Source organism: Pezoporus occidentalis, unplaced genomic scaffold (assembly GCF_034315485.1).
Source record: "Pezoporus occidentalis ecotype Australia unplaced genomic scaffold, CSIRO_AGI_Poc_V1 ctg88, whole genome shotgun sequence".
Lineage (NCBI taxonomy): Eukaryota > Metazoa > Chordata > Aves > Psittaciformes > Psittacidae > Pezoporus > Pezoporus occidentalis.
Window position 1 is genome coordinate 1,002,289 of NW_026916242.1, and position 20,809 is coordinate 1,023,097.

At 40.1% G+C, this 20,809-nt stretch overlaps 1 protein-coding gene across 1 annotated transcript; it reads right to left on the minus strand.

The window, feature by feature from the left end:
* Positions 1–683: 683 nt before the first annotated feature.
* Positions 684–18,645, minus strand: LOC134156584 (plasma membrane ascorbate-dependent reductase CYBRD1). Its single transcript, XM_062604735.1, has 4 exons — positions 18,043–18,645; positions 7,839–8,047; positions 5,179–5,333; positions 684–4,971 (listed from the first exon to the last, which is right to left on the minus strand). Exons 1-4 carry the CDS (start codon positions 18,227–18,229, stop codon positions 4,668–4,670), a joined length of 855 nt encoding a protein of 284 aa, XP_062460719.1. The 5' UTR covers positions 18,230–18,645; the 3' UTR covers positions 684–4,667.
* Positions 18,646–20,809: the final 2,164 nt, after the last annotated feature.

The window sequence follows — 20,809 nt, forward strand, 5'->3', positions numbered from 1 at the left end:
TGTACTTATGATTGTAATGGTTTATTTTACTCTTCCACAATAATGACAATGTTGGAAAGTTTTATCCAGCAGCTGTATGATATTCAGGAATAATCGGTTTATGCTTTACACTTTTAGAAGGGTAATTAATCTTACTAAGCTAAAGAACATACCTTAATTCTTACTTGTTACAGGTATGTTCATACAGGTGGTTTTGCCATTTATAGCATTTTATGATATTACTTATCAATAACCTATTGATGAGTAACTTGATGTGCAGGTGTTAAATCTGGGTTAGAAGATTCCATGGGGTCAAAACCTTTGCTCTGTGTTCAGTTTGGCTGTTATGTATTAGGGGGTATCTGGATTTTACAGTGCATTATGTCATATATCAGAATTTATTATTTTCCCTCATTTGCTATGGCAGTCTCATGACTAAGGATAGTTTATGTTTTTTTTTTCCCCTCTAACAACTGCTCTGAAGAATGTCTGTTATGATCAGAAGGTGAAATATGTGTACTACAGAGTACATAAATTTCATGAGGAAGATCATCAGGAATATTTGCTAGTAAGAAATGTTTAAGAAATTTTGTACAACTATCCTCCTGTTTTCAAAAAGTAACCATAAGAATAATTTGATCTTTTGCCAAATTTAGAAAGCTGTATTTTAGCACTATAATATAAATCACTACTCAGTGATATCATAAGCTTGAAAAACCATTTTTATTAACATACAAAAAGAATAAGGAAAACAGACACTGTAATTAAACATTTGCTTTTATCTACAAGTAAGTAGTAACAAAACAATCAAATAATTCTTTGGGTTCTTGTGAACAGTTAGAAAGAGGAGGGATTTTTTTTGAAATAGAAGAAAAAGAGTTCTGAAATAGAAAATTTTGGCAATAACTCTTAGTCTTTCAGTAAAATATCCATGTAAATAAGTAATCCATATTTACAATATCGTATTTTCAATATCATATGTAATCTTGGTTACATGAAGTAAGAAGCGTAATTACTGTACATTCAACTTTAAAACCTAATTTGGACCATCATTTCTCAGTTTCATTAATGTTGGAGGAAACACTGTTCTGCTGCTGTGCACAGAACTGCATGGCAGCATCTAATTTCATTTCTTTTTTTTTTTTTTCAGGCATCTTAAAAAGATAGCACTTTTAATGTCAGGTTTTGTAACTTCGTATGTTTTATGAGGAATCCAAACTTGGAATGTGAGCTCTACAATCATATCCCTGTAAATACACTAATGTAGAAGATTTCCAAACATGCAGAAAAATCCTGATAAAAAAAGCTAGAGTTATACCTTCCATTTATATCTTCCAAAATACACTTTTTTATTTCCTGTGTGGCTACTATTACCCATAATACATGTAAGGAAAGTTGCATGAAAGGAAAGTTAATGGAAGGTCACTCTGAGAAGCAGCTTGGGAATATGTTTTTTTCCCCTCATAAAAACTGATCTCCAAAGTCCTATGTATTTTTATTTAGCACTTGCACTAACCTCATATGTTGCAAGGATACTTAAAGACCTTCTTAATCAGTTCAGAGCAGAAGCCAAAAATCTATAGCACATTGAGTCTGTTTTAAATTGTACACTCCAAAGCTGAGCAAGCTTTAGGAGCTCACAGCTACTGTCTCATAGGGACCTTCCAAAGACCAAAGCAGCTAGAAGCCCACAGTTCATACATAGGAGATACCACTGATGATGATAATTTCCCAGAACAGAATATTCCAGATCCCACTGACTTTCTACTATCACGTTTAACCTCACAGTTGAAAACCAAAAATATACTCTGGCAGAGTATTCTCAAAAGGTTGCCTAGTCTTGATTTTCAGTTAGTTCTGTATCATCAGAATAGGATGAAGAAATGCCACCATTCTTTCTCAAGTATCATTACCCTTAAACAGTACATGGAATAAAACGCAAACCAGAAGACATACTGTTTGCTGTAGCTTAACTTTAACAGCATATAGAACCATTCACCTAAAAGCTGTTGATTTCAATACATCCAAGTCAGTGTCATAACAAAAGGAATCACAGATTTTGTGATTTTTTTTTTCCCGATATACGAGACAGTTTCTTCCAGAACAGTTCTTACATAAGTGACTGCCTTCCAAACACTGGGTACTAGGCAAGGATTGAAAGAGCTCATTTTCACAAGTGGATGAGACACGGTAACAGGCCAGTACATACCAGCTTAGAATGCTGTTGCCTGTGTGTGTAAAGAAAGCTAGCATAGTAAATTACTAGCACAGCTGAGTTCATTTATTCATTTAATCTGTTATACTTCAAAAGTATCAACAGAGCACCTTTCACGAAGACTAAACATACATCCACCAGCTGTAAGATGCTTACTGAATTAATCAAAAAGCAGGCTTGTTGAGCAAAACATAACGAGATCAGAAGACAACAGCGCAGTTTAGTGTTCTCCAGAAACTACTGCAAATCCCTCTTCCTACTTAGTGTTCAATATATAAACCTGTAATAGGATGCATAACATTATGCATAATGTAATCAGGTCTTGTCAGTTGAGCACTAATGTAATGTAAAATAAGTGCTCTTGTTTTTCTTTAAGAAAGCTGCTATCAGTACTATTTGGATTTTATGCTTGTCCTGGTTTCAACTGTAAGGTGGTTTTTTTTCCTTCCTAGTAGCTGGTACAGTGCTGTGTTTCAGCTTTAGTCCAAGAACAATGCCAATAACACACCTATGTTTTAGCTGTTGCTAAGTAATGCCTACTGAGATCAAGGACTTTTCAGTCTGACACTCTGCCAGTGAGGAGGGGCACAAGAAGCTGGGAAGCAGCAGAGACAGAACACTGACCCAAACTAGCCAAAGGGGTATTCCATACTACAGCACATCTTGCCCAGTATGTAAACTGGTGAGAGTTACCCGGAAGGACTGGATCACCACTTGGGCAGGACTGGGTATTGGTCAGCAGGTGATGAGCAATTGTATTGTGCATCACTTACATTTATTGATTTTTTTTTCCCTTTTCCCCTTTAGTTTTATATTCTCTCCCCTTGTTATTTCCCTTATCATTAGTAGTATTATTAGTGGTAGTAGGAGTAGTTTTGTATTATTTGTGCTCACACAGTAGTTCCTCCTGTCATATCTGAATTTTACACTAAGGCATTTAAAAGCATACATTTTCTTAAATGAAACAATTCACTAATGCTAGGTGGGTCCCAGCCATCCACAAACATATGTAAGTGAAAACACAGAACCCTGGAATGTAGTCCTCGAGTACCAAATGGTACTGCAGAAAAGTTTTCCAAGTAATTCACTATGCTAGCTTTCTATACTGCATTCACCAAATGATTAAATATTATTACAAATCAAATAACAGATGGTTTTTGTTAGAGAAGATCCAAAAGAACTCCTAACCAGAATTGTCCTAATACAATAATGAACTACAAAAATAACATATTTTCTAAAGTTGAATGTGTTTAAACATTTTAAGAAGCTGAAGTAGATAAAAAATTACGCAGTTAAAAAAAAATAGGAAATTATATGCTGTCTGAAACAGTCTAGATTGCAACATGAACAATGGTAAATTTGGACTTGCAGTAGGCTCTGCAGTTTTTACAAGAGATTATAATATAAAGGCTCCTCCTCTTGAGCACGTGCAATCAAAATAATCTATTATAATTATTCTTCTGTAGTAGTAAAAAATACAAACACTGTTTATATCTGTGAAAATAATGAATGAATGTAATACATTAATACTCCGATTACTAGGAAGAGCTGTAAAAATAAAGTGCCAGTAGAGGCTCAATTGCATTATTTAACAATTTAATTTCAAATTAAAAAGTCATAAGAGTTTATATAGTTTGCTTGTAGACTAAAGTATGTCTTCATGCCCATAACAGTGATGATTTTGACACCAGTCTGGAGATATAAAAATTGGCTTTTAGTTAACAGGTTCCATTTTAATCAAATCAGCAAAGCTCAGCAGTTTCCTATAAGAAGCATTTCTCACTTCAAGATCCTTTCTTCTGTGAGACTGCTAGCAGTCTTCTGTGCTTTCTTCTCTGCTCCTAATTTCTAGTCTAGTGCCATAAATCCAGAGAACTGTGCAATCAAATATAGGAAAATGCTGCCATCTGGGATAAAAGGAAGACTTGGTTTAAGTGATACATATTTTTCTAAGTGTGTATCCGTATCTTTTCAAATAAGACAAAACATTTTTACGGTGCCACTCTGCTACATGATTAATTACCTCAAATCTTAGAAATTGGTGAAGGGGGTTAATCAACTCAAGAAATCAGGGCTTTCAAAACATGAAAATTACCAGAAAAATTATGTGTGAGCAACTAGATTCTGCTGTCGGATATACTTCATGACTCTGATACATAACCTACAAAATCACTCAGAACAAAATTTAGTCTCAATCTTGTTAATATGGAGAACATTTTCCAGTTATGTGATTCTCCCGTTATAGCATTCACACTCACTTTTTTTAAATGAGGACTGAGCATGAGCCTATATAATATGTTTGAGACTTACTGGAATTTAAATCATATACAGAAAACTTGACTATCTTTGAGCAAGCTGTACAGCAAATAAAACCCCAACCTATTTATATATCAATATAACTAAATCATAAGGAACAGTGGTGAGGGAGAGGCGGTCTGGCAGTATAATCATACTGTTATTCTGTGTATTGTCTTTACATGGTTGATCGTTGTCCTGCTTCATCAAGTTTGAGGTTTTGTTTTCTGGCTGCTTCACTGTTGATCCTCAGATCAGATTTATCTGCATTGCCACCATCTGTCATCGTGGATTCTGCTTCTGTGCCTTCAGGAGTCCCTCCAGTAGTCAGCAAAGCTTTAGCATTCTCTTCTGGAGGGCGCTTCCAATAGGGCCTGCTTGCCATCCACAAAATAAAGATACCAAATATGACAAGCAAAACACCAAGACAATTGACCAAAGTTGCCTCTGGTGGGGATTCACTGTATGCAGGATTACTGCGCCTTTGGAAGATTAAAAAAAATAAGGTCAGTTGTTTTACAGACAGTCCTGGTCTTGAAACACCAGAAACCTGCTAGGTAGGAAGTCTTTTTAAAACAAAACAAAGCAAAAGAAAACAATGGTGCAATATTCAATGGTTGTTATTGTGTGCAAATGGAATAAAGTTTGCAGTGAATAACCTTGATAAACAAATGGGAAAAAATACTTACAAGGAAAACATAAGCTTTTCTGTGATTCCCATGAGAGCTGTTGCAATCACTGTTGCAAAGATGGTAAGACCCGAATAAACATGTATTGGCATAACTGCTGTTCGGAGGGAAACTGGAGCAAAAGGGAGCAGAAAGACAGCGAAACCCAAGAAAAGCTAAACACAAAACAGATTCATAGTTAAACCTATATGGGAAACAAGGTAAACTTCTCAAGCAGAATAAAAATCATCAAAAAGATTCCATTTTGAGATGTTGTCAGGTACAAATTTGAAAAGAATTGGCATTTTTATTTCTGAATACCTTTCTGTTCAAAATCAAAGCAATAATTCTGGATTAGGACCTGGGAAGCAGACATGAAATATTTTATAAATAATCCCACCTAATATCAGTGTCCAGACTTATTGGTAATGCTAAAACTGCAAACAAACTAAGCACTAGAAACACAAATTTTCAATGTTACTAATTCAGTAATATATTAAAGGTGTGAAGAGCTAGATTTTTGCAGTCTCTTTAAGTCCTGTTCTCTGCTTCTACTACAAATTTACACGTAAATGAAGGTCAGAATGCAGTCTCACCTTTTGACGTGAGTGGACTAAATAATTTTACCTTGTTAGAGTGTTAGTTAAAGTACATGTCTTCAGAAAGGCAGCAGTCTCTCAGTGTACCAATCATGTCACATGGTTGAGTCACAGGCTTACCCATTCATAATGAGGTTGCATCCCTTCTTTATTTTGTTGTGCCATTATTCACCACTGTTGCTAAATTAGAAATAGTGATAAATTTGCATTTCATCTTACTTTAACTTCCAGCCTCAGTGCTTGTTTTTAATTCCCATGCTAGATTAAAGAGCCTGGCATTTTCTCCCTGCAAAACTTTTTAATACACCATGATCAAGTCCTCTCTTAGTCTTGTTTAGATCTGCTAAACAGTTGAAGCTTTTTAAGTCTTTCAGTGGAAGGCAGTTTTTCCAGCTCTCAGTTTACTTTTTCAGTTTTTCTTTGAATTATTTTTTTTTTTTACATTTAAAAAGAATTTATTCCACAGGATTTCATATTCATCTCAGTAATGACATATATGAAGGTTAAGATAATCTCTTATTAGAATTTACTTTTTGTTTTCACAGCAAAATGAGAATTCATTCTGAGCTTCATGTCATCTTTGAGTACTTTCCAGCGACATTGCTTCCCAAGAGCCAATCTCCAGTCTATGTTTCTGCCTTGTTCTTAAATTTATGTCCTTGTGTTTTACTGTATTAACATATATTTGGCTTAAATACAGTAAATTTACACTATTGTTCCCGTAGGTATAGAATTATGTGAGCACACCCCCCCCCCCCAATAACTTTTCAGTTTTGAGATTTACATGCCGTTTCTGGCAAATGACACAGGTCTTCTCTATTAACAGAGCCTTTACAACTATATTTTCAAGAGTGCTCAATCAGTTAACAAACTGGCAGTCTCTGACATCCCAGTTTGGAGGAAGTAACACCAGAGTTCTGTTGGTGAAACAGGCAAGACATTAAGTGCCATTGATCATGTTTACAGTAGCAAAATCAAAGTTAAGTTCTTATTTACAATTCTTTGTTTTAACCATTAGAAAAAATGATGATACCCAGGATAGTGGCAGCACAGATTTCCCTGAAATAACTGCATTACTAACTAGAACAAGGAAAACATTGTTCCTTCTTATTCATTCATATTCATTCTTATTCATTTGTTCAACTATAAAGAATACACATGACAATGCTGCAATATGCTTGCTTTCTTTCTAAGTGTTAAAATCACTATTTCAACACCATTTCCTGTACCTGCTAGCCAGAGCAGTGAAGGATAAAAGTCCAGAACCCAAATTCCTTAGCTGGGGATTTTCTATGCTTGATCACCAGATAATTAAGTCTTATTTCTTTTTGGTGTTTTGGCAAAAAAATTAAGAGTCACATTTTGAAGGAACAAAATAAATTTCCATAGTGTATAGGCAATTCAGAACATATATGCAGAAACATTACATCTGTATGTGTACACTAAATGTCAGGGCATGTCTGCTCCTGTTCTGTGCCAAATGCAAACCATACTAGCTCATTTTAGATTATGATAACTCTAATTCTCTGCCAATAGGAGCAGTTAAAAGCATGTACATGAGCATTTAGAAAAATTTTGCTGATTCAGGAAAACTGGTTAGCAGCTCATTCAGATGTCAGGTCCTTTCAATCTGCACTGCTCCTTGCTGCATTGTTCTGCTGATAAACAGAAGTCTTGAGGCCAAGAAGTGACTACTTAAAATCATGATAGCTGTAAAAAAGGAAAACCAGTTACTTCGAGACTTCCTTAGTAAAATCCCTCACTGTATTTAAATATGCTGCCAATGAACCAAATAATTTGCTTTCACTTCAGCAGTGTATAGAGCTTAGAAATACACTACCGTATAACTGATTAGTGAATAAACTGCCATTATCTGAGCAATAAACAAAATATGCTTTAAAATACATTTTTTCTTTGTAGTCAAAGGATCCTGTATTTGCACATTTGCTAATTTGCCACATCACAAAATGTAAAATGGGTATCCGAGTAGTTACAGTGTTTTAGTGAGGGCCTATTGTGCCTGAATTACTCAATACATTCTTCAAGTTTACAACCTGTTTATAAATACAGTTAGGTTCTGACCTGGACAGAATAAAATATAACAGCAGTCAGCCCGATCCAGCTGTGCAGACTGTACATGTTAGGAATGTTACCGGCATTGTGGTATTCAAACACGGCTACCATAGAAACAATTGCGAGAATCATAGCTATGGTATTTAATCCAGCATGTATGAACTTCATTAGGACTTTGCTGCACTTCCAGGTCCAGGGCAACCTGTACACAATAATAGCTGAAGAAAGAACAGAAACAAGATTTTTATGCCTCATAGGATAACTTCTATCAGATTTTAATAATCATGCATCATTCACATAGTTCCATTGTAAATTACAGCAAAATCCAACCTTTAATCCTCTAAAAAAGTCTATTAAAAGGCTTTTTCTCCTACACATAGTGTAGCATATTTCAAATTGTCCTGGTTTCAGCTGTAACAGTTACTTTTCTTCCTAGTAGCTGGTGCATTGCTATGTTTTGGCTTTAGTCTGAGAACAATGATGCTAACACACTAATGTTTTAGTTGTTGCTAAGTAATGCCTACCCTGATCAAGGACTTTTCAGTCTCTCATGCTCTGCCAGTGAGGAGGGGCACATGAAGCCAGGAGGGAGCAGAGACAGGACACCTGACCCAAACTAGTCAAAGGCTATACCATACCACAGCACATCATGCCCAGTATGTAAACTGAGGGGAGTTACCTGGGAAGAACTGATTGCTGCTCAGGTCAGGCTGGGCATCAGTCAGCAGGTGGTGAGCAATTGTATTGTGCATCACCTGTGTTTTCTGAGCTTTCATTTCTTGTTGTTTCCTTTTATTATCATTATTGTTATTGTTGGTATCCTTTCTATTATCTCTGTATTTTACTTTATCTTAGTTATTAAACTATTCATATGTCAACCTGTGGGTTTTACATTCCTTCAATTTTCCTCCCCATCCTGCCTGGGGAAGGGGCAGGGTGAGCGAGTGCCTGTGTGAGGCTGAGTTACTGGCTGAGCTTAAACTGCAACACAAATATGCAACTAAATCTTAAATGTAGCTTTTAGGGAGATTTCTTCCCAATTTAAAAAAAAAACCCAAGCTTAAGTGTGTTTCAAAAAAGAACAATAACTCTGTGTTGTCTTTTCCTCATTCCTTAAATTGATCTAACAGGGATTCTGCATAGGATTTAGATTTTTTAGCTACTAGTCAGATTGGAGAAATAGGGCTTAATTCTTACATGCGGAAGACAACCTACTGAGAAAGTATGTAAGATTATTTTTTTAATATTTATTCTCTTTACTAACTTTGGATAATGCTAATCTCTAATTGGGTAGATATTTATATAACTATTATGTTGATATATTTACTACATTGAGACATGGTGAGGCACTGGAAAAAGTTGCCCAAAGAAGTGGTGAATGCTCCATCCCTGGCAGTGTTCAAGGCCAGGCTGGACAGACCCATGGTTTAATGTGAGGTGTCCCTGTCCATGGCAGGGGGGCTGGAACTAGATGATCTTAAGGTCCTTTCCAACCCTAACTATTCTATGATTCTATGATTCTGTGACATTAATAGGACTACTTCAAATGGGAAAACACTACTCAGTATTAGGGAATCATAATCTAACTCTTAAGAGACAAAAGGATTTGGCAACTGCAACTCTTCTGCCACTGTTAGATGAGTGTAAGGAGGTTTTGCCTGTATTTGTGTTAGTGACACCAGCAAACACTGTTTTGTCCACTCTGAACAAACCAACAATTTCTAGTGATCTAACTCCAAACAGTCCATAAGAATAACTTGGCCTAGAGCTGCTTCTTGCCAAACTCTTTCCTCCAGGTCCCCTGCAACAACTGCCCCCTGCCTGTTGTATGACCCATGTGCTTTCCACAGGAGACACACAGAGACCAGATTACATCACTGAAGCCCCAGGCAGTAATTCTGGATGCGTGACAGCACGTAAGTATATCCAGATAATGGGACAAATATTTATGAGGACACCTGATCATTTGACCAATAAAGGCTGATGCCTACATCCATAATGTTTTGCTTGAGCAAAAACGAAGTCTGATCTCCATCAGATTCATCACATCCTCATTTAAGATTTCTAGTCATGAAATTACATTCAAATTTTTATATGTAATTAGCTATACTAAAAGAATAAGAACATATGCAGAGTATTAAACAAGTTCCTGTTCCAAAAATTAAGAAATAGATGTGCACCAGAAGAAAAAATGAAGTATGACCTGATAAATGCAAAGATTAAGAATTTACTTAAGTGATTCTCATGTACCTGACTCATTACTTCTCCATAACAGATAACCTATGCAGAAAGCATAGGTTATGGAAAATAAATGGAATATTTGTGCTGTACTTTGTGCTGAGTAGTAAAAAATGATGAATTAATGTCAAAGTTCTGTTTACACTTTTTTTTTTACTTGGCTCCATGCCAGGAGACACAGTACTGCACTAAATGAGTCACAAAGAAAACGCTGTTCACAAGTGACATTTCCAGACTACGATCAGATTTTAAATCAATGTATGCTTTGATATGCTGTGCGAAAATGTACTGGAATGAAAATGTTCCTTAGAATACTTAAATATATACAGCACTTAGGTAGGTTTTGGCTTTCTACTTTTTAAAAAGTAGCAGTAGTAAATCCTACAAAATCAAGAAGATAGAAGCCTTGTTTTTAAGACAGTTTGACAACATCAATCTATACGACACAGGTATAATTCAGCACAGCAAGCTTATGATCACCTCCAACAGTTGCCCAAAAGTTCTGTGGTAGTCTTATATCATGTTAATATTGAAATGATTGCTTGCATCAGGCTATTATTAATTAACTTAGTTATAATGATTATGATTTCTAATTTTGTAAAGCAGGTATGCCAAAAGGTCTCAAATATCCCATGAGGATATTCCCAAATAAATCCTCTTTGCTCCATCTTACCGTATGGCCCATAGTATTGTCAATAATTTATTCCAAGTGCAGGAGGCTAGTGTACTCTAAATGGCTTGAGGTAAACTTGATGTGCATAGGTCCTGGTCTCAGTTTTCAATCTTTGATCTCAGAGGGTCTAGTCCAGGCTAGAATTTCTGGATAACATTGTTCTTTGGTGCATAAGGTGCTGTCATCTAATTGATTAAACTTTCAAAATCACTATAATACTCCCTAGTCACTCAGTCTCAGATTTCTATCTGGGCCATGAACTGTCTGGGCTGTTTCCCATAAGCAGTATGATAGAAAAGTAAGGAATACAGTCTGATGGTTTGGACACTTGTTAACAATACCATGCCACAACCCAGGACATATGCACAATAGTGCAATTTGGTTTAATCCTCTTTCCATGAGGACTATGTGTGATGTTACATACTGCAACTTGAGCAGATCTGACTTTATCACTGTGAAAAGACACAGCCCCATTTCCCCACCACTACTTCTGTTCCCTTACTTCTGTACTAACTGGTACTTTTCTGACCAGCAGGAGGTAGCAAGACAATCTGGGGATCTAAGCAGGGAGGAGGAGGAGGAAGATTCTGCTTTCAGTGGTGCAAACTCTTAAGAACCGACTCAATTTGTAATTTGATCTCAAAATTAAAATAGCCTGGGTTAAAAGCACATAGACAGTTAACAGCATTTTTAGTGGTGACAGTCTATGCATCATAGAATCACAGAATGGTTAGGGTTGGAAAGGACCTTAAGATCATCTAGTTCCAACTCCCCTGCCATGGGCAGGGACACCTCATGCTAAATCATATCACCCAAGGCCTCGTCCAACCTGGTCTTGAACACTGCCAGGGATGGAGCATTCACAACCTCCCTGGGCAACCCATTCCAGTGCCTCACCACCCTCACAGGAAAGAATTTCCTCCTTATATCCAATCTAAACTTCCCCTGTTTAAGTTTGAACCCGTTACCCCTTGTCCTATCACTACAGTCCCTAATGAAGAGTCCCTCCCCAGCATCCCTATAGGCCCCCTTCAGATACTGGAAGGCTGCTATGAGGTCTCCACGCAGCCTTCTCTTCTCCAGGCTGAACAGCCCCAACTTTCTCAGCCTGTCTTCATACAGGAGGTGCTCCAGTCCCCTGATCATCCTCGTGGCCCTCCTCTGGACTTGCTCCAACAGATCCATGTCCTTTTTATGTTGAGGACACCAGAACTACACACAATACTCCAAGTGAGGTCTCACAAGAGCAGAGTAAAGGGGCAGGATCACCTCCTTCGACCTGCTGGTCACGCTCCTTTTGATGCAGCCCAGGATCTGGTTGGCTTTTTTTGCTGCAAGCGCAAAAACTGCCTGCTCATGTTCGTTTTCTCATCAACCAACACCCCAAACTCCTTCTCCACAGGGCTGCTCTGAATCTCTTCTCTACCCAGCCTGTAGCTGTGCCTGGGATTGCTCCAACCCAGGTGTAGGACCTTGCACTTGGCATGGTTAAACTTCATGAGGCTGGCATCAGCCCACCTCACAAGGGTGTCAAGGTCCCTCTGGATGGCATTCCTTCCCTCCAGCGTATCAACCGAACCGCACAGCTTGGTGTCATTGGCAAACTTGCTGAGGGTGCACTCAATCCCACTGTCCATGTCAGCAACAAAGATGTTGAATAAGACCGGTCCCAACACCGATCCCTGAGGGACACCACTCGTTACTGGTCTCCAGCTGGATATTGAGCCATTGACCACAACTCTTTGTGTGCGGCCATCCAGCCAGTTCTTTATCCACCGAGTGGTCCATCCATCAAATTGATGTCTCTCCAGTTTAGAGATAAGGATGTCGTGTGGGACAGTGTCGAACACTTTTCACAAGTCCAGGTAGATGACATCAACTGCTCTACCCCTGTCCATCAGTTCTGTAGCCCCATCATAGAAGGCCACCAAATTGGTCAGGCAGGATTTCCCCTTAGTGAAGCCATGCTGGCTGTCACCGAGCACCTTGTTGTTTTTCATGTGCCTTAGCATGCCTTCCAGGAGAATCTGCTCCAAGATTTTGCCAGGCACGGAGGTGAGACTGACTGGTCTGTAATTCCCTGGCTCATCCATTTTCCCCTTCTTGAAAATGGGGGTTATATTTCCCTTTTTCCAGTCATTGGGAACTTAACCTGACTGCCATGATTTCTCAAATATAATGGCCAGCAGCTTAGCAACTTCATTCACCAGCTCCTTCAGGACCCGCGGATGGATTTCATCAGGACCCATGGACTTGTGCACGTTCAGATTTTTAAGATGGTCTTGAACCAGATCCTCTCCTACAGTGGGCCCAAGGTCTTCATTCTCACAGTCCCTGTGTCTGCCTTCCAAGACTTGGGTGGTTTGGTCAGAGCCTTTGCCAGTGAAGACCGAGGCAAAGAAGTCATTCAGAACCTCAGCCTTCTCCAAATCCTGTGTAGCCAGTTCCCCCGAGAGCTTCCTGAGGGGGCCTATGTTCTCCCTAGTCTGTTTTTTATTCGCTATGTACCTGTAGAATCCCTTCCTGTTATCCTTAATACCCCTAGCCAAGTTTAATTCTAACTGGGCCTTAGCTTTCCTAACCTGGTCCCTAGCTTCCCGGACAACATCCCTGTACTCTTCCCACGTTGCCTGTCCTTGCTTCCACTTATTATAAGCCTCTTTTTTCATTTGAATTTTCCTCAGCAGCTCCTTATCCATCCAAGGAGGTCTCCTGGCCCTCCCGCTGCACTTCCTTCTAGTTGGGATGCAACACTCCTGAGTTTGTAGCAGGTGATACTTTAACATCAACCAAGAGTCTTGCCCCCCCTGCCCTCTAGAGCTTATCCCATGGAACCTTACTAAGCAGGTTCCTGAAGAGGCCAAAGTCTGCTCTTTTGAAGTCCAGGGCAGTGAGCTTGCTGCACGCTCTTCTCACTGTCCTGAGGATCTCAAATTCGAGCATCTCATGATTGCTGCATCCAAGGCTGCCCTGGAGTGTCACATTTCCAACGAGCCCTTCCCTGTTGGCGAGCACAAGGTCAATCATGGCACCTCTCCTTGTCGGCTCCTCTATTACTTGCAGAAGGAAGTTGTCTTCTACACAATCGAGGAACCAACCTGCTTGTGCCGGGCTGTACCATCCTTCCAACAGATGTCAGGGTGGTTGAAGTCACCCATGAGAACAAGGGCCTGCAAGCGTGAGGCTTTTCCTATCTGTCTATAGAGTGCTTCATCTGCAGGTTCTCCTTGATCAGGCGGTCTGTAACAGATCCCCACAGTAATGTCTCCCATAGCTATATTCCCTTTAACCCTGACCCACAAGCTCTCTGTGGACTGCTCACCTGTCCCCAGACAGAGTTCCATACTCTCCAGCCTATCCCTAACATAAAGGGCAACTCCCCCTCCCTGCCTGCCAGGCCTGTCTTTCCTAAAGAGCCTGTGACCTTCCATTCCAACACTCCAGTCATAGGAGCCATCCCACCATGTTTCTGTGATGCCTATTACATCATACCCCTGTAGATGTGCACACATCTCTAATTCCTCTTGTTTGTTCCCCATGCTATGGGCATTTGTATAGAGTCATCTGAGCCGAGCTCCAACTGAAGCCAGCTCATTGGCTGGAGCGGCTGGAATATCTCTACATTGCTCCGAGCATTTATTATAGGTGCTGGCAACTGACTGGGTGCATCCTTAGATGCAGCCCTTTCACTCAGATCTCATTCCTGTTTTGAGCTCTGATTTTAAAGCATGCCACATAGGGCTGAGTGATCTTACAATATCTTGTATGTGGCATGTGACATCTGTTCTTTGCCAAATGTACAAAGTAAAATTCTAGAGTTAGCTCTCTAGTACTTCTGACTGGCACATGCTTTGCATGCTGTAGGAGAGATGTCATGAATTGCTCATGAGATGCCGTCCCCTTTAGAAGGCACACAGAGTGGTTCTGTGAGTGCACTGGGGTGCCAGAAAGGAATGTTCCTCTTCACTCCTCCCATTTCCTCTCTTGCTCTATCTTGGCTGATCCCGTTGCTTACCTTTGGCAAGTTCTGAATGCCCAGTAGATTTTTTTGGAACCACTTTTTAACACCAGAATCAACAAGTGCCCATTTATGATTTCAAACAACTCAAACTAAGCTCATCAAGAGAGCTGCCTCTTCACAAGTTGCCTATGACGAGATCCTTACAGCTCAGAGGTAATTTGCCTTTCCAATTCATGAGAACTCTGCAGCCCATTGGATATTAGGAACTCCAGCAATTAGCTACTTTTCCTTTGAACAGACTCGGGGATTTGATGTTTGAAGCAGAGATTTGTCAGATAACTCAGAGGAGGCAGTATCTTTTTGGTGTGATTTCATGATGAAAGACTATGCTTACTTTAAAATTGATTTGCAGTCTTTCTTCTTGCTCTTGCACATTGCCCACCATTTCCCTTCTGCCATCTATGGCCCTTCAGAGACCTTTAGTGCAGGCAATCCGACTTTCTATTCCAGCAACAAAAATGTACTTGGGGTGGCCGGGTGGGTGTTAGTTTTCTGCTAGTTGAGTTAATTTAGTTTATGGGCTTCAAAAAGGCCAGAAAAAGGCTAGAGCTGGCTCAAACCAACCAGTACAAAATACTCCTTTGGAGCATGCCCTGTGTCTACAGTCATCGTTCAACATTTCCACATGTGAAATAAGACAGGATTCCTTATTTATTTAATCCATTCTATCACACTACTATTCCTTCAAGCCCTTCTTAAAACTCACTTTTCCCTCATGTTATTTTCCTATCTTTTTCTTTCAAAAAATATGTACTGATATGCACACAGGCTTCTATTGCCTCTGTTTTATCCACTTTAAGTGTAGAAAATCATCTGAACAATTACTGTGCACTGCCAGTGTTTTGTCAGGTATCCTATACCCAAAACTAAATGATCCACCTGATCCACAAATAATAGGTATTAACATGCCTACAGCTTTTTCACTTGATTGACAAGATACATAGGATCATAGAATCATAGAATAGTTAGGGTTGGAAAGGACTTTAAGATGATCTAGTTCCAACCCCCTGCCATGCAACACTTTTATCAGGGGACATCTACTTCCCAGTATGCACATTATTATAGTCATGCTTTCTACCCCCTACAGACCAACATACAACATTTCTATCCTTTGTATAGACTAATGAACTCAAGAAACAGTTGATTTGGTTATTATTTCAAATCCCCCCCCCCCAATTTAACCGAGATATTAACTTATTCCTTTCCACTTTTAACTACTTAAAGACTTGTTTTTCTTGTGTGTGTGCAGAGTAATAGTAAACTTCCATTTACTTTACATCCTTACCTACACAAGACTTGAGTCAACATCCTTACACTGTGACACCGGGAAAAACTGAGTTTTAGGGCAATAAAAAAACAATGTGTAGGAAAAAGCTTCAGAAAACCTCTCCCTATTTTCTTCAAAAAGTCTATGCTTATATAAAGACCAGCAGTTTGATCATAGTAAGTAGTATAGATCTTAGTGAAGTCACCAGGTGTTTCTCACTGCTTATTTATAGCCTGAAATTATACTTCCTATTGAGCAATATTGTGTAAAACAACTTCAAAATACTGTTTATTGCTCAATAATAATTTGTAACTTGAAGCCACAAAGCTGAGAACACACCCCACTGCCACTGAAAAAGTGGAATGTGCAGTGTGTGTTCAAATCACAACATTCCCTTCATAGCCAGAACTAGACAGCCACCTGCTCCTCCTGCATCTTCCAGCCTCTGACTGGCTGGGCTCTTGCTGAAGAGCGAGCAAGCACACATGTGATGCAAACAACATGTTCCACTGGAATGAATGTCTGGATGTGTTGGCCAAGTTTTCTGGCTGGATGGATGCAGTGTATCTTTCAGCAGTGAAAGAAATGTAAATAAGGTTATTAAAACTGAAATTTTAAGTTTGTGTAGACAAAATTTGAATTTATCTTCTATTTAAAAGAAAAAATACTCCTGCTTACATTGATACTGTAAGTCTCCAGCAGTTTACTGTTTAAGAACAGTAAAATCTTCCCCATCCTCTCACCCCAAAAGACAGTGGTAAAACTGTGGGAGAATTTCCACTGCTCTGCAGAATTTCTTTGCCCTTCTTGGACACGTTCCTAATGTTTCACTTAGTTCTCTTCATGTTGAAACTACAAAAACTTTGTTACTGAGTTTATGAAAAATTACTGTTGGAAGCTGTTTTCTCTGTCAAATTTCCCCATTAGTTTTAATACTATTAGCATAAGTTGATAAGAATTTTTTAGATACAGTCCAGTGCCCTTATTTTTGCAATATTTAGCTCTAGTTTAAATATATTCACAAGCAGTTAGATAAGCACCTCTGTGGTGCTCTATCGTTCATTATCTGCTTTTTAATTTTACTGATAGCATTGTATTTTTCTTTCCAAAATTTCCAGTTTTTCCACTGCAGTGTGTCTAATTTAGTTGCTTTCTTAGAATTAGCCAATGTCGCTAACTACAAAGACAGTTCAAACTCCAGTATTCCTCTTGGCCTCGAGGACCAACCCTTACACTTAAGACCTAGCATACTGTTCATGTTGTTAAGTATAATGGGAAGCATTTCAGTTAGTACAAGGCTGAACTCCATGCGATAGAAAGTTTATACACTCTATGAAAAAAAACAAAAACAAAACAAACCCAAACCAAAACGCCACTGCATCATAAATCACTATGTTATTTAGGCAAAATAATAAGAATGGATTTAAAACGTATATTTTCCAAGATGATTTACATTACATCTGGACTGATGAATTGCATTTTAACGATGCTTACACTTTCTCTGGCACAAACCCCGTTCCTGGATCTAGCTTCAGTGGTATTGAACTTTCCTTTCTCCTCCTGGGATACGGGAGAGAGCCAAAAGCAAGGGAGCCAAACGCAAGAAACTTTCCTAGGGCAGCATTTCTGGCATTGCGATTCTCAACTTGCATAAATTCAGGCTGACTAGGAAAACACAGCTCGCAAGCGTTACTCCAAGTGCAAGGCAATGCCAGGCCAGGGTAAACAAGTGCTTGCAGAAAAAAACCCCACCATATAGCAGTCTTGGCTTATTACAAGGAACTCTTTGTCCCTTCTAGGGGAGTGCTGGCTTCCCTAAACCGTTCCGGCCCGTTCACCGCGGCGCGGCGCTCCCGCTGTCACCGGTCCCGGGCCACCCCGGCGGCTGCGCCGCTTCCCGCCGTCCGGCAGCCCCGGCCCCACGCAGCCCCGGCTCCCCCGCGGCTACACGCCGCTCCACTCCGCCCCGCCCCGGCCCGGCCCCCTCTGTGCCAGCCCGGGGCCCTTGGCGCACCGATGCCCTGGATGAAGACGAAGCCCGTGATGATGAGGACGGGGTGCCAGTTGAACTCCCTCACGCTGCCGTCCCAGCTCAGCCCTTCGCGGTAGTGGAAGACCCAGACTAGGGAGAAGATGACGGACACGAAGCCGACCAGCAGCGCCGAGACTAGCAGCGCCAAGAACCGCCCGTAGTCCTCCATCTTCCGAGCCCCGTGCACGGCAGCGAGCTCCGCGAAGGAGGGGCCTCCCGGGCGGCCGGGCGGGGTCGGGTGCGGGTCCGGGCCGGTGGAGCGGCGGGCGGTGCCGCCCCGAGACGCGGTGTCCGCCCGGCGGGGCGGGAGCAGGACAGCGTTGCGCGCCCCTCCGCCCGGCCAGGCGTCGGGACAACGACCTTCCGCGGTCCCGGCAGTGCTTCTTCACGGGGAGGGTCTTGCTCGGGTGTTCGGGGGTTGTGTTTTGGGGGTTGTGTTCTTTCCTTAAGCAGTTTCCATAGACTTACAGGGAGTTTCTCTCCGTCGCTTTCAGAACTCCGCTTTAGAAAAGACGTTTCAGCGTCGGCCCGTCCCAGGCCAGGGCGCCGAGCCCGCAGCTCTCCCTGCCATAAAGATAAGCCATCGCAGCCGTATGTGCTAAAGGATAAAGCAGGAACGTTGCTGTGATAAAGAGGCAGACAGAGCAGACAGAAAATGCAGAGCAGGAGCATGCTTAAAGACACTGATGGACTGCACTTGGAGCATGCATTCCGTCATGACTATCCCCTTTACTTCCATGTGGATTCATTGAGTGCTGTAAATGTAAACCAGATACTAACCAGTTTCATATATGGACTCTGGCCTAAGCATGCAGGAGTATTTGGGCACTGTTCTGTTAAATAGCATCAAACATATCAAATGTCCACTAGCTAAGAAAGAGAGTGCACAAAAATTAAGACAATCCAACAATGTGGAAAGGCCCGGAGCAGGGACATGAGAGAGAAGTAGAAGAAACCAAAACAGAATTGCAAATGAGACAACAGGCAACACTTGCCAAAAATACAGCTTCATAGAGTAGACCAGTTTTGTCAAATTATGTATTCAGTTGCCTTTTCCTTTGCTGTAGAACATTCAGCTGGTTCGGAAGCCTGTCAAATGTAGTAGGAGGATATGCACAAACAAGTATGCAGTGCTACTTTGCTGGTATTTGATTAGCTTACTTTTGAAATACATATAGTGTCAAAATACATATGAATTAGAAATTCATTAACTGTTTGAGAGAAAAAAAAACCCTGTTCACTCTGGCTAGTCTTTGAGCTGTCTGATGTCTCATGCTCAAACTGAGACTTAGAAAATGAAACAGTTTTATGGAACTTAGAATACTTCCAGTAGAATATCTGCCAATTCAAACCCAATACTTACTAAAGTGTTGGAAACATCTACATAGAGACCTGAAGACCAGGCCAGATTGGAGTGGGGTGCAAATGTATTTCTTCATTATTCTGTCTAGTATCCTAAAAATAGATGATGGGCTCTGACATTTCAAGGAAAAACTTGACTTGAGCATCACTTTACTGATATTTAGCTTTAGGTTGCATGAATTTGGTGTGACCTGCTCTCAGGATTTAAGTGGTTGCTCATTCTAGTCACAGTGGTGACTGGAACACTGATATTGTTAAGTTTCACAAGTCACAGCATCTAAGAGAAGTAAACACCTAAGCCCTGAATCTTCTCATGAATGCACTCATGCATGAACTTCCAAGTATGCCAGACTGTCATGAGTGAAGCAAGCAGGTCGTCTCAATATTATGTTCATAATATTTTACCAAGTTTTCTGTGGACTGCTTTAATTAAGTGAATCTTTCTATTCTTTACTTGCAAACCAGCATATAATAAAACCATAAATCTGCCTCATTATGCACAACAAATGTCCTAGGCTTAAACAGCACAATTCTTACACATGATCAGTTTTGGGATATTTTTACCTGTTAAAAATATCTTTTTCTTTACTTCTCTGGAATCCTTTTCTCATTGTCTTTTAAAAAATCAAATAATTTCTGTTGTATATTCAAAAACTCAATGTTTCGTTAAAAAGCATAGCAAAACCTTCAGATTTATGTTGATGTTTTACAGATCATAAAGCATCAGTTTCTTAGGTGCTTCTCAGTTCCATACAGGGAATCACAAAATTGTTACATGTAATTCTAGAAGAAGGATTCATAGTACCCAAAATGTGTTCATTCTTTCCAGGCATATGAGGTGGTCTAACAAAATGTCGTTTGTCGCTGTAAAGCCTTCAAACTAACATAAAATAAATACATATTTTAATCTACCTTCTATGAACCTAAGTCTCCAAATTGCAAAATACTTCCAGTTCCCTTTGATTTCATCAAGCTTTGATTACATCCAGTCGCCCCAACAGTGTGGTGCTTCCTCTTAGCAGTTCTGTCAGGTCATCACCCAGTATGCACTTCTTTGGGTTGCTGCTTTCTCAGATATAGGAGTAGGATGGCTGTGAGTTCAGACCTGGAAGGACCTACAAAATAGACAAAATAAGACTTACAAACCAGACAAAGATTCACAGGTTCTTTTGAAGAGGCAGCAATGGACTCCTGCCTGTATTGCTCCTGTAGTGCATGGATACTTGGAAACTTCTGTCACTGTTGCTGTACGATTCACATACTTTGAGAGCAGCAGCCCAGATATAAATATACAGGACTGTTTATCTAAGCAACACACCATATCACCATAGACCATTATTCTGTGCTTTTGATAATAACATTTTACATACAGGCAGTCTTTCTAGTT

What these genes read in the sequence shown, in the direction of transcription:
- LOC134156584 (XM_062604735.1), bottom strand. Translation starts at nt 18,229, where the DNA reads ATGGAGGACTACGGGCGGTTCTTGGCGCTGCTAGTCTCGGCGCTGCTG. An exon ending in CGTCTTCATCCAGGGCATCG is followed by an intron (nt 8,048 to 18,042) that starts GTGCGCCAAGGG and finishes TTCTTTCTTCAG; the next exon opens with CTATTATTGTGTACAGGTTG. An exon ending in GAAAAGCTTATGTTTTCCTT is followed by an intron (nt 4,972 to 5,178) that starts GTAAGTATTTTT and finishes AATCTTCCAAAG; the next exon opens with GCGCAGTAATCCTGCATACA.